Source organism: Lemur catta, chromosome 6, assembly GCF_020740605.2.
Source record: "Lemur catta isolate mLemCat1 chromosome 6, mLemCat1.pri, whole genome shotgun sequence".
NCBI classification, from domain to species: domain Eukaryota; kingdom Metazoa; phylum Chordata; class Mammalia; order Primates; family Lemuridae; genus Lemur; species Lemur catta.
Genome location: NC_059133.1, coordinates 4,339,736 through 4,352,776, shown reverse-complemented (window position 1 = coordinate 4,352,776; position 13,041 = coordinate 4,339,736). Strand labels below are relative to the sequence as shown.

The 13,041-nt window shown below is 55.4% G+C and overlaps 1 protein-coding gene across 1 annotated transcript in view; it reads right to left on the bottom strand.

The window, feature by feature from the left end:
- PHF21B (PHD finger protein 21B) overlaps nucleotides 1-13,041 on the bottom strand; it is an 86,710-nt gene that overhangs the window by 6,570 nt on the left and 67,099 nt on the right. Inside the window, exons 7-10 of the mRNA XM_045555126.1 lie at nucleotides 6,830-6,881; nucleotides 4,408-4,484; nucleotides 1,992-2,046; nucleotides 296-318 (exon numbers count right to left, since the gene is read on the bottom strand). Coding sequence (XP_045411082.1) covers nucleotides 296-318; nucleotides 1,992-2,046; nucleotides 4,408-4,484; nucleotides 6,830-6,881 — 207 coding nt within the window. The remainder of the gene's footprint in view (nucleotides 1-295; nucleotides 319-1,991; nucleotides 2,047-4,407; nucleotides 4,485-6,829; nucleotides 6,882-13,041) is intronic.

Sequence of the window (13,041 nt, the reverse complement as noted above, 5' to 3'; positions counted from 1 at the left end):
CACCCAACTGGCTGCTTCCGGTCAGGCCTTCGTGGCCTGCCCGGGTCCCTGCGTCCCCAGCACTGAGCAGGGAAGGCGCCTGTTGGAACCTATGCCCTGAGCCCTGAGCAACGCCCGACTCTGCCAGGCAGGCTGGGAAGCAGACGGCGTGTTGTTCAAAGTTCCTGGCACTGAGGGTGGACCCCAAAGGCTTTCTGCTCCACTCCAGGGCCCCTTCCTTCTTTCCGGGAGTGACCCTCCTGGACTGTACTGAAAACATGCCCCCCCCAGGTGTGAAGACAGAGGGGACACATACCTTCCAGCAGGGGTCCTCATTGGCTAGCACAGGGAAGAAGGGCGGAGAACATGTTAGTGGGAATCGGAGGAGCACAAATGAGGACTGGAGTCCACGAGGCCTCATGGGGCAGGGGCTTTTGCCCCAGGGCATGATGGGAGTATCCCAAAGTGACACCTGGGACCTCATCCCAGATCATGTGAGTATCACAAGGACCCCATCCTATGATGCCTGAGTTCTCAACCCAGAACATGATGGGAGTATCCCAAGGCCCCGATCCCATGATGTCTGAGTTCTCACCCCAGGGCATGATGAGAGTATCCCAAGATCCCAATGATGCCTGATTTTCACCTGAGAGCATGATGTGAATCCTACAAGTTCCCATGATACCTAGGGTCTCACCCCAAGGCATGATGGTAGTATCCCAAAGTCCCAGTGATGTCTGGTTTTCATCTGACAGCATGATGTGAATCCTACAAGTTCCCATGACACCTAGGGTCTCACACCAAGGCATGATGGGAATATCCCGAGACCCCAATAATGCCTGGTTTTCACCTGAGAGCATGATGTGAATCCCACAAGCTCCCGTGGCACCTAGGGTCTCACCCCAGAGCACGACGGGAGTATGGGTTTCTGCCCTGGGAACAGGCTCTTCTGAGGCCTCTGAGCTCACATGGTGGCAGTGAGCTGCTCAGTGGAGGGAAGCATCGCTCCAGGGACCCTGTCAAAGTGACTTACTTTCAACTCTTTTTCAGCTACAATCCACTCTCATGCTAGCAAATGATGTCACACCATATATTTTAATGATCACAAAAATGATTTTCCGTTCAGGTTCTGGGTCAGACCCGTCCAATGCCATCCAATGGGAAGAGCAGGTCCTGTGTCTGCACAGTAACCGACAGCTCCCCAGGTGCTGTCATGCTCCCCTGTCACCGTCCCCGCTGAGAAGCAGGTGGCTACAGACCATTTTATAGATCAGCACACCAAGGCCCAGGGAGGGACTGTGACTTGTTGAAAGCTACACAGAATCCCAAGAAGCCGGTAGTGACTTCCCACCCTTAGGACCATTTATATTTTTTTAAGTGAAAAGAACAAATGGCCTCGGCTGCTGGCTGTGCTCAGGACTGGCTGCCCCGAGGCCGAGGCCATGCAGAGCAGGGAGGGGCTGAGCAAACTTGAGGGAGGCCTCAGGCCGGCCCAGCCTGCACAGCCGGGGGCGCTTGCTGAAAATCTGGCCCAACACTGTCGACTGGCAGAGCCCAGGCCCAGAGGGGAAGATCTAGCCCTGGTCACACGGGGAAGGCAGAGCCGGGCTGGGATTCCAGGACTCCCAGGTGCAGGTCGTGCTCTCAATGCCCAGAGCGGGGACACAGGGTAGTGAGACGTGGGCCGAGAAGCTCCAGCCCAGGCCGGGAGGTACTAGAGGCCACCCACGTGTGGGGGAGGAGAGAGGCTCTCTCCAGGGCTGTCTGGAGGGCGGGCAGCACCCAGGCGGGCCCCTCGGGCAGAGGCCACAGGCTGCAGATGGAGGTTTGAGGCGGAGCGGGGAGGTAGGAGGCTCCTCCCAGCACAGCGTCCTCTCCCTCCGCCCAGGTCAGTCCTGTGCTGGGTGTGCCCAGGCCCTGCCCAGGCCCAGGGGTGCAGGACCAGCCAGAGCCAACTCTGCCCCGGCCCTGGAGCACCTGTGGCAGGAGCCACGGCCGTGGCTGGTGCTTACCTCTCGCTGTGAGGAACAGGGGGTTGTTGAGATAGTTGGAGGCCAGCCGCTTCCTCTGCAGGGGACAGAAAACAAACAACACGCCCCGTCATCTGGAGTCTCTCAGCTAGGCCACCCTGATCCAGGACCCAACCCAAGGCAGGCTCCCTGCCCAGGCGCCAGACTCCAGCCGGACACACCTTGCCAGAGGCAGAGACAGGGACAAATACCAGGTAGGACCCAGGGACGGCAGGGGCGGGCAGGGAAGTCAGCGAAGGCCCTGTGCTGCTGGATGCTGAGGACAAGGACCTCTGCTCCCCTGGGTTTACTTCAGGAAGGACACGTTAGCGATTCCCAAGGTGGGCAAACCAGTGACAAAGCTACGCTGTGTTCTCTGTCTGTCTCCCGCATCTTTTTCCTCAACTGGTTCTGGAGCGAGGTGGGCAGATGGGGACCGCTTCAGATTCACTCCCTAAGACTCCACTTCTTGGCATGTGGCCCACAGCATCACACGTAGACGAAGGTGTCTGGTTCATTCCAGAAGGGCAGCTTTAGTCCTGGCTTTGGCAACCACAGGCCACACCGGTTCAGACCTTGATGGTTCTAAGTGGCTTTGGCTATGATAGGAAGATGGTTCTGGAATTGTGTGACTGGACTGAAAACCATCTCTTTTGACGAGGTCAGGCTGTGTTCAGGGCCAAGAGAGGGACCCGTGGAAGGAAGGGCCCCTCTGGGGTTACGTGCTCGTCCAAGGCTCAAGGTCACGGGGCCTTGAGTTCACTTGCATAGGTCGTCTCTGGCCCTGGCCACGGACAAGGGTGATGCTTCACCCACACACACAGCAGTGGACAGTTCCATTAACGAACAAATCAAAGGGGATGGGGCCCCTATTGTGTACAGAGACTACACCATTTCCCTGGGTAGAGGCTGAGAAAAAACTCTATGACATTCTTAGGAAAGAGCCCAGTTTGGGGACAAGGCCTGCTCAGAAGGCCAAGGAGGAGGTGAATGGTACGAAGTGGCCCATGTAGGGTGTGCCCTTTGAACAGAGCGGGGGGAGGGACACCGAGGAAAGGTGTGGACAGGCTGACAAAGCCAGAAGACGCCCCGTGGGTGGGCCTCTGCCAGGACAGGGCAGCCGCAGGGCTGGAATGGGAGACCGTGCCTCCCAGTGGAGTTCAAGTTCACAAGACACGGATTCTGGACGATTGGCCCAGACTAACCAACACTCTGGGGAGGTGAAACAGCATTTTCTCCATCTTTCCTCCAGATCTTACAGACTCCGAGTCTGGAACGTGCCACGCACTGGCCTCTGGGGACATACGTTGTTTCACCCAGGACAGCTGTCCCAGGCTTTGGACTTCAGGCCCTAAGGAAATGGCCTCCTTCCCAGGGAGGATTCCAGAGTGCTGCCCCTAAGAAAGCCCTGAGCCTCTGAGAAAAATGCCCCAATGGACTCTGCAGAGCTGGCTTTTAGGGAGGTGATGTTGGGACTGTAACCTAAGAATTCTGGACTTTAATTTGCCAGAGCAGGAAGATTTCACTTCCAATTCGTTTTCTCCCTGGGAACACGCTAGCGGGAGGGGCCCAGGTGCTCAGGCATCCTCAGGTCCCAGCCCTGAATTACTGGACTGTCCCTGGTCACCACCTGTCGGGCTGCAGTGGACAGCAGGGGTAGCACATAGTTTGGGATTGGATCTGGACTGGGAAATTTCTTGCCTTGGAGGTTAACTATTAACGTCCTATTTCACTTGTTTCAGAACTGTGGGGGGGTGGGGGGCTGCACGCTGCCCACCAGCAGCCCTGGGGGACACAGAGGAAGCAGGTTTGGAGCAGGTGCCTCCCGTGGAGGAGGAACACACGTAGGGGAACACAGGCTCCGGGCAAAGCGCAGCGGGCGCGTCAGCCACAGCCTCGGTCCCCTGGCTCCACACTGGGGGACTTCAGCTAGAGTCACGGCCGCCCCCTCCTCCTCCTTGGGGATGGACACCCCAAATGGGTGTGTGGGAGAAGCAACCGGCCACTCCTAGCCCAGCCCAGCCTCTTCTGGGCCTTTGTCTCTGGGGCCGGCCAGTTCCACGCCGTGCTCGTCCTGAGCTGACCGGACAGGCTCTAGACGAGCCCGGGTGTCCAGCCCTGCCTGTGACAGGGATTTGCCTGCCTTTTCAGGGTGCAGAGCCGGGAGGCCATCTAAAACACGCTCCCTGGAGCAGCTCGTATTAGGGACACGACTGACATTTTCATCCTCTGCACCTTCTGTCAGCGGACTCTGAACTCCAGAGGGGAAGAAAGAGATTACTGACAGCCACTCCTGAGCCCCGCTGCCAGGAGGGGACGAGGGAGGCAATTGGGAAAGAGAGCAGGGGGCCCCAGGGACCCCCCGGAGGCTGCGCACTCGGCGCTTCCCCCCTCGGTGGCACGGCTGGCGGGTCCCCACCTCGGTCTCCAGGAGGCCGCTGTAGGCAGGGTTGGCTGTGCTTCTTCTCTTCCGCTCCTGCCGCTTGCTCTGTATTTCTAGAAAGACGCAGACGCAGCGGTTACTGGACCCTTCCCGTGCTGGAAACCCCGCACGCTTCCTCACCAGGCCCTGGCACCACTGTCCCCTCCTGCTCCAAAGCCTGTCTGTCCTGCACAGAGTGGCCTGGGGTGGGCTGGGGCCTCCAGGAACCCCTCCGTCCATGACAGGGCAGCCCGGTGACCTTGGGCTGAATGGTGGATCGGGGGAGGACGGCAGATTCCCAGAATCCAGGGACCCACTCTCAGCACGGGGTCCCCCTTGGGTCTCATTATCCAGCTCACAGCCGTGTCTTGGGACAGCAGATGCCCCTGGTCAGATGCTGTCCTGGCTGCGCGGCAGTGGGAGGCCCCAGCTCCCCAGGAGACCCAGTGTGTCTGCTCCCGGGCAGCCTCCGCCCGCACCTGGCCTCCGCCCCAAAGCCTCACCCGGGAGCCTGATGGGCTCCGCCTCACCCGAGTGGGAATGACAACGTGCCCCACGTGAACCTTCCTTCTTCCTTCCTTCTCTCATTTCCCTTTGGCCACCAGGCGGGGCCTGCGACCTGCCTCTGTGCGCGGCCGCTGGGGTTACTTGCTAATCTCCACCGCTTGCACCTGTTTTGCTTTTTAAACCTTTTCGGTATTACCCAGTGTGTTTCCCGTGAGGCACGTCAGACCCTCTGTGGAAGACAGGGTCCAAATAAACAAATACTCAGGGCATCAGGGCGGGGGACAGGGAGAGGTTTTCCCGGTGAGCGCTGTTTGTAAAGACAGCGACAATCACATCGGGAAAGCGCTTCTCTTTCTCCCCACAGCGACCTGCAGATTTGGGGTGCGGTTTTCCTTCTGCTGTCGAGGAGGAAACCAAGACGAGGGGAAGGACTTGCCCACGTCACCCAGCCGGTGAGCAGCACAAGCCAGACGTGAACATGAGACTTCCGTTCCCAGCGCCCCATGCTGCCCCCGTGGGTGCAAAGTGGGAGCCTACGCAGCCCTCCACGGCAGGCTGACGGTGGGCTCCTCACGCCGGAAGCCCCGAGGACACCCCTCGCCCTGCACGCAGAGAAGCAAGCGAGGCCGGGCAGGGGCTGCTCCGTGGGGTCCCTGCACAGCCGGGGGCGGGGCTGGCTGGGCCTCCTCCCTGTCCCGCCCCACCCACGGCAGTGCCCCGGCCGCTGCCAGGGAGCAAGTGGGACCAGGGGCATGACGGGAGGAGGCTCCCCGCACAGGGTGTGCTGGGCTCACTCTGCTCCAGCCTGGCCCTGACACGCGTGTGCCCTCGCCGGGTCCCTTCCTGTCCCTGGGCTTCGGTCACTCACCTGCTCCGAGAGAACCTCTACCTTAAAGACTGCTAGTGCCTCGGGCGCTGTGGGTGCTCAGTTCATTCCCTTCCTTCCCTCACTTTTGAGGAGGAAATGAAAATTAGTCTACCTTCCCGCACCCAGAGTCCCTTGGGTTTTCACTTTACGGAACATCTCTAGCAGGTGAGGTGGGTGTGGTGGGAGCCGGAGTCCTGGATCCCAGCCTGGGCCTGACAGCGACTGGCTGTGTGACCCTGGGCAAGTGAATCGACCTCTCTGGCCTCAGCTCCCCACGTGTGCAACGAGGGGTCTGGTTTCAGTGCTTTCCAGGCCCTGAGCGTCCACATGATCCTCACAGCCCACTTGCAGTCGCCCTTGCCGTTCTGTGAGGTTCTGGGCTCATCTGCGGTCGCCCTCATCAACTAAGCCAAACGGCACCTCCACAGAGTCATGCTGGCCGGCTGCTCACATGACTAACGATGTGACTGGTGACAGATGTCAAGTCCGCAGGCCAGTCTGACGGTCAGGGAGGTGGCAGCTAATCACACTCATGTCGTGCTCAGCTGGGGCCGGCCCTGCTCTGGGTGCTTCACAACAATCCCGCAAGGAAGGTTCGGTTATTGTCCCATTTTACAGATTAAGAACCCAAGGCCCACAAAATTAAGTAACTTGCCCACGCTTCAGTGGTTAGGAAATGGCAAAAGTGGGCAGTGTGCCTCTTGTCACTTCACCGAGCTGCCTCCAGTGCGAGGACACGGAACCCACAGGTCCCTCCCCTGAAACAAGAAAGTGCCACGATGGGTTCTGTGCAGTGGTGGAGCCCGGGAGGGTGTGGCGGTCTCTCTGTCTTGTTTATCTCTGACGACAACCAACCAACCTCTGGCACTTGGGGCAGATGCCCAGAAGGTGGTTCGCACCTGGATGCTGCCATCTGACCGGGGCAACCTGAGACCCCCTGCGGCCGTGCAATGCCACGCTCTACCCCCAAGGACTGCCGTGTGCTGCCGAAGCCCCGCCGTCCTTTGGGCCGCCCCAGCCCCGCCTGGCGCGCCGGATCCTTACCTTCCAGGTGTTCTGTGGTAACCAGGCCTAGCGCTACCATGAAGGCGATTTTCTGAGGGAAGGAAACAGAGAAGCATCAACATGGTCTTCGGTGCTCACTCGCGCACGCATTCCTGCGGCAGGTGGAGGCCACACCTCGTGGGTGACCCAGCCACTAAGGCCCCCAACTCGAGGCCAAGTCAGTTTCTGAGAAACACCAGGAGACTGGAACCCTGTCGGAGACCACCCGCAGCTCCGTTTAGAGGGCTCCTCGGAGACGCTGGATAAATGCACTTTTCAAACGTACTTTAAAGACCCAATGGGCACACAGTTGGGCTCATCACAATCACCGGTTCATAACACACTCGCATCACCAGGCCTTTCCTGGCTCGCTTTTGTTTACTTAATAATCAATTGGTCACCCATGAACCCGCTAATGAACTCAAAACCTGAAACGTGACCAGCGAGTTGAGTGTCTTTTCATTCCTTCCTCATCTCGTTCCTTCCCCCCTCCCCCGACGGCAATCCTCCTCCGGAGCTTGGTAGCTACCGTTGCCTTGGAGTTTTGTACTCATGCCCGTATTTCACCACTGTGGATGTGCACCTGGATAAGGCGGTGCTCAGGAAAAAGGTCACACGACTGTACTGTGCACAGAGCTCACTGTGGTTTTGTCCATTCGACATTCTTTGTGATGGGAGACACAACTCTACGATGGCCCCGAGACCCCACGGCTTGGTGTAACCGCCCCATGATCCCCTTCCTTTGGATATGGGCAGGGCGGAGAATGCCACGGGGTCAGGTTATGTTACACGGCAGAGGTGACAGGGCCACTCCTGGGACAGATTATGTTAAATATGACCCTTGCAGCTGACCGAGTGGGACCCTTCTGTGGGCCTTGAAAGAGAACCACGAGTTCTGTGGCCACCACACCATAAGAGGGCTGTCCCCACCGCCTAACGCAGGGCCTGCCACAGCGCGGGTGCTCGATGAATGCGTGCTGAATTAATCCCATTTCTTCCACTGTGGTTTGACTTGCAAGTATATTTTCCCAATTTATGTTTTTAACTTTGGACTTACGGGGCTGGCTTATTTATTTCAGAACAGTTTTAGATTTACAGGGAAGTTGCAAGACTAATTCACCCAGTTCTGCTGTTAACTACGGTACCGCAGTCACAGCTAAAGAACCGATGTCGATACACATAATTATTAACTAAAACCCATACGTTATTTGGATTTCCTTCGTTTCTATCTAACGTCCTTTTTCTGTCTCAGGACATGACATTTAGTCACCGCGTCTCCTTAGGCTCCGGCTGTGACAGTTTCTCGGACTCCCTTGTTCTCGATGACCTGACAGTGTGAGGAGTCCTGGTCCGGGTTCTGTGGAATGTTCCTCAGCTGGGACTTGTCTGGTGTTTCTCTCACGAGTGGACAAGGCTGTGGTTTGCGGGAGCAGGGCTGCAGAGGTAAGGTGCCTTCTCATGTCACGTCAATGACACAGGCCACCAACCTGACTCCTCGCCGTTGGCGCTGACCTTGGTCACGGCTGAGGTGTGTGTGCCAAATCTCTCCACCGTGAAGTGACTCCCCCGTCCCTTACCGCAATCTCTGGGCGGAAGCCGCCATGCACAGCTCACACTGTCTGAGCTGGGCATCAGGCTGCAGGAGGCTGGGCTGCTCGGTTTTGTGGCCTCGTAGATTTAAAAATACATATATGTACGTTGTAAAATTTATCAGTATTTTCTTTTGCACTGTTTGGATTTTTGAATCCTGGCCAGAGACTCTACGGTTATAAAGTAATTTGTTTTATTTTAGTACCTACAGTTTTACTTTTTACCCTTATGTTCTTGGTCCATTTGGAGTTTATCCTGGTGTCCACGGGGTGAAGTGTGGATTCATTTTTTTCCACGTGGCTACCCAGGTGTGTCAATGCCATTAGCTGAAAATTCCATCTCTCCACTCTTCACTGAAGGAGCCGCTTTAATCATATACTAAATTATCGCACATATTTGGGTCTATTTCTGGGTCCTGTTTTGTTCCTTGAACCTGCCTCTCCAGGAGCTGCTGCCACGCTTCCCGCCGGAGGCTGTGCGGCGAATGTGCACACCTGGACGCTCAGAATCCCTTCGCGCGTCCTTGGCTCCTCCTGCCCATTTTTTCACATGAAACTTAGAAACCACCCTAGGTAGTTCTGAGAACGGGAGAATCAGCTGGGAGACTCGCTGGGATCTTAACATTATAAACTAACTTAGGGCATAATGACGATTTTCTATGATTAAATTTTCCTATGCAAACCTGTGATGCAACTCTGTTCTTGTTTTCTCCTTTTTTTTTGTCTTAGGGATTTAAAATTTTTCCTCAAACAGGTATTAAATATTTTTATGTTTATTTCTAGGCATTTAACCTTGTGGCTGCTATCATAAATTGTGTTTAAAGCTTCTCACAGGCTGCCGGCTGTTTCTACGGAGATCAGTGATGTCTGTACATTAATTTTACACCCGGCCGCCACGCCGAATTCTCTAATTGTCTGAGTAGCTTTTTTTTTTTTTTTTTAAATCAGTTCTTGGATTTTTCAGATCGTCGCAAATACTGCTTTACGCCTTTCCAATTTTTACTTCTATAGTGTTAAAAATAGTTCTCCTTCATTTGTCAGCTTTAAATAATATTCTCCGATTCGTTTAGCATCTCAGCCGCTAGAGATGCGAGGATCACTCACCTCCCACCTCCTTTCCCTCCTCTACTCTCAACTTTACTTAGTCCCTCGGGCGCCTGGGGTTGGCCCCAGTAGTGTCTTGTGACCGGCTCGGGGAGCGACCTCGCCAGAGCTCTTGGCAGACGGAGAACTGTACCTGTAGCCTTTTGGAGTGGAGGCCGGGACTGGACACAAAATCCCGGCTCCTCCTCGCTCCCCCGCCGCCTTGCAGATGCTGCTCTCCGCACGGAGCGAGCGCAGCTGCGTGGTCCACGCCGGCTTGTACCCGCTTCCCTCTGGGCCGACCTGACTGGCTTTTTGCCTGGACGCCGACAGGACTCTTTAGTTTCCATCAACAGTAACTGTCCAGGGTGGTGGTGGGGGGGACACACATCACTTCCCCCGTCCCCAGGGTGTCCTTTCAAGAAGATGTAGGTTCAAGTCATCTTTTGTTTCAGAACATTTCTCGTGAATTACGTTTTTAAAGTGAAGCATCGCCACACCTCGAGCAGCCGGGTCCACCACATCCCCCGCTGGAGACGCGCAGTCCCCGGATGCGACACGGCGCAGGGGCCCAGGCGGCTGCGGCGTCCCTGACTGGGAGTTCGGGGGTCACCCCGCGGCCCGGCCAGTCAGCGCCAGTCCGGCTGCGGTTTGGCACCACCTGGTTGAAATGCCACCGCTGGGCCCTGCAGCCACCTGGACGGCGGCGGCGGGGACTCCAGGACGCCCCACGCAGCTGGCAGCCATCGTGAAGGGCTGATGGGGCGAGCCTGGGCTGGGAGAGCGCTAGGAACGTGGGCACCATGCTCTGGCCCCGCTTCCCCACGCCACCGTCTTTCCGTCCCTCCATCCCCCCTTCGCCCACGCCCGTGTGAGGACAGGAAACGGGAGCCCACTGCCCACCTGGGGACAGGACGTTCGCGTCACCACAGGACCTTACGGGAAAGCTTTACCGCGTTTACGCCGCTCCGTTGTTCTGGCTCCCCTCATGGAAGCCTCCCATTATGTGTCTGTTGCATCCGCTTTGCTTTGTCTCCTGCAGGTTATCACTTTCTAAAACTTAAAGACTCATTTATTTTAAAAAATTGTGCACTTTTCTCACTTCTGCCTCTCCTGTCCCCGACTGCATCTTCTGCTGTGTCTACGGTGGCCAGTGCTCATGGGTTAGGTGTCTGCCTCCGTGTGACTTCATCATTTTCCCTGCATGGCTCCTGCTCACGCTTCGTTCCCTCCAGCACCTTGGCTGTTTATTCCCTTCCTAAACCCTTGCGTTTCGGCTCTGTGGTCTCCTTCTTAGTGCTGGCTGTTTGAGTATTTTTTTTTAAAAAGTTCATAGTAGAACATAGGATATTTTTTCTAGTGAGTATTCTTTATCTCATGGAAAAAATTGCTTCACCTTCCTGTATTTTTCCTCATGGCATCTTTATTTTGATGTTATGCCAGATCCGTTTCTTTGTTAAACATAATTAACTGAGTTGAACTTTTCTGGACCAGCTATTTGCAGCAGGCGGGAAAGGGACTAACTACACTGGCCTCCAGAGGCAACTCAAAGGCTCCCCCTTCTGCCAAGTGAACTGACTTCACTCTTCAAACGTGGTGCCTCAGTGGGATTCTCTGTTCAACAAGGCCTCCCCTGCCCCTCCAGCAGGTGTTTCGTCCGTCTGTTGTCTCTGGCTGCCGCGGCTGCGAGACGCCCACAGCACACGTCGCCCCCCGTGGGTGATCCCTGTGTTTGCCCAGGTAGTTTTCACGATTTTCTCCTTACCTTTCACATTGGTTTCTAGCCTCCTAGATTTACTTTTATTAATCCTGCCTGACAGATGGAGTCTACTTTTGCTCTAAGAACTCAAACTGATGCTCTTCAATTCTGGAACATTCTTCCAGCACTGCTTCTCCACACTTCCCCTCACCTTCTCTCTTCTGCCGAAAGCCCCATGGGATGAAAGTGGAAGTTTCCTCACTTTCATTCCGTCCTTACTTGCTCCTACATGATTCTTCCTTCACATATCTGAACCTCTGAGCCACGTCCACGGCGCCCTATTCCAAAGCACTAATTACCTCTGTGCACGCCGTCTAGTTAAATTTTAAAATTTTATCCAATCACCATGTTTCTCATGATCAGATTTTCAAATTTTTATATTCATTAATCTTGTTCTATTTCAATTTTTTCCTTCATTATTCCTTATTTATTTCCAGATATTACTTTTTTTTTATTTCTTTGAGCATCCTAAACACACTTATTTAAAAGTTGTTGCTAGAGGATTTCACAAAATTAAGTTCATCTTGAATAATCCATGCTCCAAACGTTGGTTTGACTGATGGCCGTCTCTGGCGCTAGACCTCGTGTGTTTCAGAATTCTGTCTTGACTCATCTGGGCACAGTGTCTATGTCACTTTTCTCTCCCTTCCCTGCAGCAAGTCTGGCCCCCCTCCCAGGTACAGCTGCGGCCCAGGGCACAGTGTGGCCCACACACGAGCAGAGGTGCCCGGTTCCACTCCTCTCTCGCCCACAGAACTCCTGGGACCCGCTGCTCTGCGAGGACTGTCCTCCCTCCGGCTCACCCTGCCCAGTTCTGAGCCAGGAACCCAAGAGCCTGGGGCACTGGTCCTGCTCCCTGCAGTGTTTGGGTACACAGCGATGCACAGCTACGCCTTCGCTGTCTCTGTCCACGTTTTAAGGGTTGTTGCTGTGGGTGTGGAGCAGAGGAGTCCCTTCAGGTGGGAACTCAGAATCATCTTGGTGTGTGCTTTGATGGATTCCAAAAAGAGAACCAACTCGGTTATTTCTGAATTTGAGAAAGATCATTCTTGATGCAGGGTGAGCAGGCAGGGAGGCCAGCCGGGTTCCACTGCCGGAGCCCAGGGGAGAGACAGGCAGGGAGATGGGTCCAGGCACGGGCCAGGGGTCCCGCAAATGCCTCGCGCAGGGTAGTGTGTAGGAACACGGCAGGGCCCGGGGCTTAGGGCCACGGGAGACTCTGGCTTCCCCGGCTGTGACCCAGATGAGCAGACGAGCGGGTGTCCCCCAGGAATGAGCAGCACAGTCTCAGCCACATGCAAAAGGAAGACAGATGGTCCTTCAAGGAGGTCATGACCTTGGCCATAGGAAGGGTGGAACATGCCTGAGAGATTAGCATTCATAACCAATATTCATTCTGGAAAAAGGATTTGTGGTGTATATACACAACACGCCGAAACATAAAACAAACAAGGAAGACAAGAGAAAAGACAATAAACAGGAAAATAAGATGAAGCTATGTCACCGCCCTATACAATTGTTAGAGGTGAGTCATAGACTGCGAGCTCCCTAGCAGCCAAAGCAAAGAGGGATCCAGGGCCAGTAACATGGTCCCATGATCCACAGGTGTGCTGGAATCTCTTGGAAGTGTAGGGGCCCTGATAGGAGGTCAGGCCAGTCTATGGCCCCTGGGAAGGCTAGTAACAGGGACCCTTTTACAACGATAATCTTTATTTGGAGTAAAAGCTGGGAACTTGGAGTGGGACAATCAGGGAAGGAGGAGACTCTCTGTGACTGTCCTG